At 43.8% G+C, this 4,515-nt stretch overlaps 1 protein-coding gene across 1 annotated transcript; it reads left to right on the top strand.

Annotated features, from left to right (window-relative positions):
- The first annotated feature begins 874 nt into the window (after positions 1 to 874).
- Positions 875 to 1,414, top strand: LOC109860639. The gene has a single exon (XM_020439873.1). It carries the CDS (start codon positions 875 to 877, stop codon positions 1,412 to 1,414), a length of 540 nt encoding a protein of 179 aa, XP_020295462.1.
- The last annotated feature ends 3,101 nt before the right edge of the window (positions 1,415 to 4,515 follow it).

Below are 4,515 nucleotides of genomic sequence, written 5' to 3'. Positions count from 1 at the left end.
TTACAACGTCAACGTCTGCGCAGCAAGGGGAATAAACAAAAGATAGATTATGCTCGTCGTGACCGCGTCGAGAAAACGAAACACAACGCAACGAGATTGTTCCTCCGTTTTGAATCGTTCGACGTTGACCGCGCGAAACGCAACGGTTTTGCGTACGTTGGGTTACGCAGTATACAACGCTAACAACAACGATGAACGACGTACTCAACATCGGTGGTGAACCAGTCTTCGACGATCGTATCGTCAAGATCGAGACTCACACGTACAATCCGTACGCCAATACATCGTTTAGTCACAACGACGAGATACGCATACCCATTCAACAACAAGATGTTTACACTCTACCATCCGACAGTTACTTATACGTCGAAGGAAAGTTCAGTCTGCAAACCACCGCTGGAGCTGCGGAAGGAAGCGGTGCGGTTGCCACCGCCGCCGTGTTGACGAACAATTGCGTGGCTTTTATGTTTGATGAGATCAGATACGAGCTCAATGGTGTGGAAATCGATCGAAATCGCAACCCTGGTGTAACGAGCACGTTAAAAAACTACGTGTTTCTAACCAGTGAAACGGGGAACGTTCTGCGACATGCCGGATGGAACCTATCCACCAATAAAGGTGCTGGTGAGTTCAATTTTTGTGTACCTCTCCGCACATTGCTGGGATTCTGCGAGGACTATAAACGCGTTGTGATCAACGCGAGACACAAACTCGTTCTGATACGATCGCGCAACGACAACAATAGCGTCTTTGCTTCGGCTAACAGCGGACCAACGGTGGAATTGCACAAGGTGCAGTGGCGAATGCCGCTGTGTTAAACGATGTGAACAAATTGAAGCTGTTGCGCACTTTGGAAAGCGGTCAATATTTGACCATGGGTTTTCGCTCGTGGGATCTGTACGAGTATCCGCTGTTACAGAGCACAACGTCTCATTCGTGGGCTGTAAAAGCGGCGACACAGTTGGAAAAACCGCGTTACATCATTTTTGCGTTGCAGACCGGTCGAAAGAATGTTGTCAGCCGAGATTGCTCACGATTCGATCATTGCAACTTATCCAATGTAAAGTTGTTCCTAAATTCGGATTTCTATCCCTACGACGATTTGAATCTAGATTTTGGTAAGGAACGATACGCCATTTTGTACGACATGTACATCAAATTCAGACGATCCTACTACGGATGTGACGAGGACGAGTCGCTTCTAACGTTGGACAAGTTTATCTACTGCGGACCGCTCGTAGTCATCAACTGTTCGCGCCAAAACGAAACGGTCAAGAGCGCCACCGTTGACGTTCGCATTGAATTCAACTGCAAAGAAAATGTACCCACCGATACAACCGCGTACTGTCTGGTTATACACGATCGTATCGTCGAATACAACCCGCTGACCAGCGTCGTGCGACGTATCGTTTAGAGCAGTCGTCAGTCGCGTCCGAACGGTCAACGATGTCGCACGCTTTGTCAACGTCGACAACAACGACGATGTCCACCATGCTGCGTTCCTCGGTGAGCATACCAATATTCGTGGATCTCCAAGGTTTTATGATTAAAGATAACAACTTTATAACTAAGGAAGCGGCGATACTTCGGAACGGACGCGACCTGATTCACCATGTGTTTCGAGAACCTATGTCGTGGAACCTGTTGACAAAAGCCGAGCAGACGCGAGCGTGCTGGCTCACGGTCAACCATCACAGCCTGCACTGGACCGATGGAACGGTGGAATATCAACGCTTGAAGCCAATGCTTCGAAACGCTCTGTCAAACGCACCGAACAACGGATCTACACTAGTGTATGTAAAAGTTGTCGAGAAGAAGCAGTGGTTGACAAAGATCGTTGGTGACGTCCTCAACGATTGTGACCTCATTATCGAAACCATCGACTATGAGGACATCGAAAGTCTGCGAAATCTTCGCGAGTTTTCAACTGCGGAAACCACTCGAGAAATTGCGCTATGGAGAACGTGTGTAAACTATACGCGTGGTGGTCAACACGATACGTTGAGCGACCTGTAGCTTTGTATTGTTTCTTAACTATATATTCATTCTTTGAATTAAAAAATTGTTATGTATAGTGCTCTATATATTCATTCTTTAAATTAAAATAATATATATTTTATTATATATATTGTTATATATTGTTACGTCCTGAGCCTATGGTTACGGTCGGGCATTAGTGGTAGTACGCAACAGACGCACTGTCACATTCAAGCGAACGTGATATCTATCCCGGCACACTGACACAAAGAAGGAAGTCAGGGATGCGCGGGTCGAGCGAGACAGTTCGGCAACGCAGACAAACCAACGGGGTTACCCGATTTTCTCCGTCTAACGTGTTCTCACTCGTCGGTTCCTTTTTAGGTCTAAGACGCAAGTCTCAATTACCAAGGACGGAACCACCTTTTTAACGAGGAATGAACGGGTTGTTAATCGAGTGTGGTTTACTAGTAGTAGTTTGTTAGTTAGACGAGGTCCATAAGAGTTAAATTAATTAAAGCCCGATTTTGTTATGAAAATATTAACATAATCGTTTATTCAAATAGATTGGTAAAAACAATAATAATAATAAAGAAAACATGAGTAGACTCCGCATGAATTTGCTTTAGATAGGCACGTACAATTCAGGTGCGACGGTTCGTGTTTTATATCGATTATTATTAGAGAGATCTCCGCGTATAGTTACAAGCGGCAGAATGGTTTGTTGTGACATCGAGATTATTGAGCTGGATTGAAGTTAACAGAAAATCTTAAGTCCGGAGTGTTTTAACGAGAAATCTTTTCCTTTCAAAATACACTGACACTAGTTAGTTACGGGTCGTCGGTCGGATCCGTCTCCGCAAGAGATCGTAAAATGAGAGGGTCTATTGTTCGGAAGATTCTATTTTAACATAGGCGCTGTTCATTTGACTATGAGTAGCAAATCGAGATAATCAGTTAAGAGTAAATCACTATCATTGAATTATAGATTGGATAAATGTTCACAATTGTTATTACGGTACTCGGAATCATTACATTACGTTGTGTATCGAGAATTAGAATTGGTTGTAAGAATTAATGATCTTGACTGCTGCTCATATCGAAATGCAAAAGATGTACGAATCTGTACTAATGAGACTTACAATGTACTCGGTGATATACTTGGGTGATAGCGATGGTGGAAATTGGCAAGGTTGCTCGGTGGTTGATCGCAGCTGTTTCGCTTGGATCCACGCTGCTCACAGATGATCGCCAGGGAAGTCGGCGGGACCCTCAGCAGGTTCAGCGAAGGAGAGGTTTGCGAAATTTCTTTGATTCGAATTGACTGACCGATTGATCGTTAATCACTGACTTTATCGCGAGAAGCTATTTTCTGAAGATCGAACTGCGTGCTGATTAGTTAATGCCAGAACAAAGAATGAATAACGAATGCAAGAATGAACGAATAATAGTGGCTGCTCGAATAATAATGACTGCTCAGATAATAATGAATGCTCGGGTAATAATGACTTCTCGGATAATAATGAATAATCGATCAAGGATCCAGGGCTTTTTATACTCGCGGGTTGATCTCCCCTTCTCCATCGTCTTTTCCCGAAATTTCACCCCCTCGTTCGTTGACCGCCGGGGCAAAGACCTTTTCTTCTTTCGTTCGATTCTCCGGATCGATGGGATCATCGCTTGTTTAGATCTCGCTTATCGGTACGTGCCCTATCTTGTTTATGTCTGCGAGTCGCGACTCTAGCCTCCTGATTTACGACTTCCTTTCTAGGGTTACGAGAGCTGTGACGGTTGCCGGGAATCGCGAGTGTCCGCGCTTCTACAAGGGGCTATTGTCCGTTAAAAATTTCCTCTCAAGGGTCGATAAGGTTTGTTTATTAATTCAGGTGTTCTAGGCTCGATCGTGTATTGTGCGTTGTTTGGCGCGAGACTGTCTGTCATATGTCGTCCAGCCGGGTTTCGTTTATAATATGGCAGCCGGTTCGGACTTGTCTATCTTCTCCCGGCTGGCTCTCGTTTCCCTTTCCAGGAACTCGTTACAAGGATTATTTCTTAGGATTATTGTTAGACTTATTAATTATATTCCGTTGCAAAATGAAAGAGCCCGTGGAGTCCAGGACGTAACAATATATTGTCCATTTATATGTCGCTATATGTGTATGAATAAAGACATGTATTTACATATATTGTAGTGTGTGTGTGTGTGGTTTGTTCATTTTTCTATACAATTATTTATTCTTATGATCTATAATTATTTTATGTTTAGGGAAGTATAAACACATATGCTCTGACGTGTCTCTCTCTTTTAGTTTTGTTTATTCACATTTTTTATTGTTTTTACATTAATATCTATTGTTACGTCCTGACCCACGGTTATGGTGTTCGGTGGACGCACTATTCGCACTCGCACTTGCACTTGCTTATTTTGCTCACTGAAGTCGGCTCCTTTCAAACACGCGGCGTGGTTCTTTCTGAGTTTTCGATTCCGAGAGCCCTGGCTTATATACTGTTTTAGTAAGCGAGGACTCTTCCAATCGG

This window comes from Pseudomyrmex gracilis, unplaced genomic scaffold (assembly GCF_002006095.1).
Source record: "Pseudomyrmex gracilis isolate BER0280 unplaced genomic scaffold, ASM200609v1 scaffold_439, whole genome shotgun sequence".
NCBI classification, from domain to species: domain Eukaryota; kingdom Metazoa; phylum Arthropoda; class Insecta; order Hymenoptera; family Formicidae; genus Pseudomyrmex; species Pseudomyrmex gracilis.
Note: the sequence above shows the minus strand (reverse complement) of the source record. Positions and strands in the feature narration are given on the sequence as shown.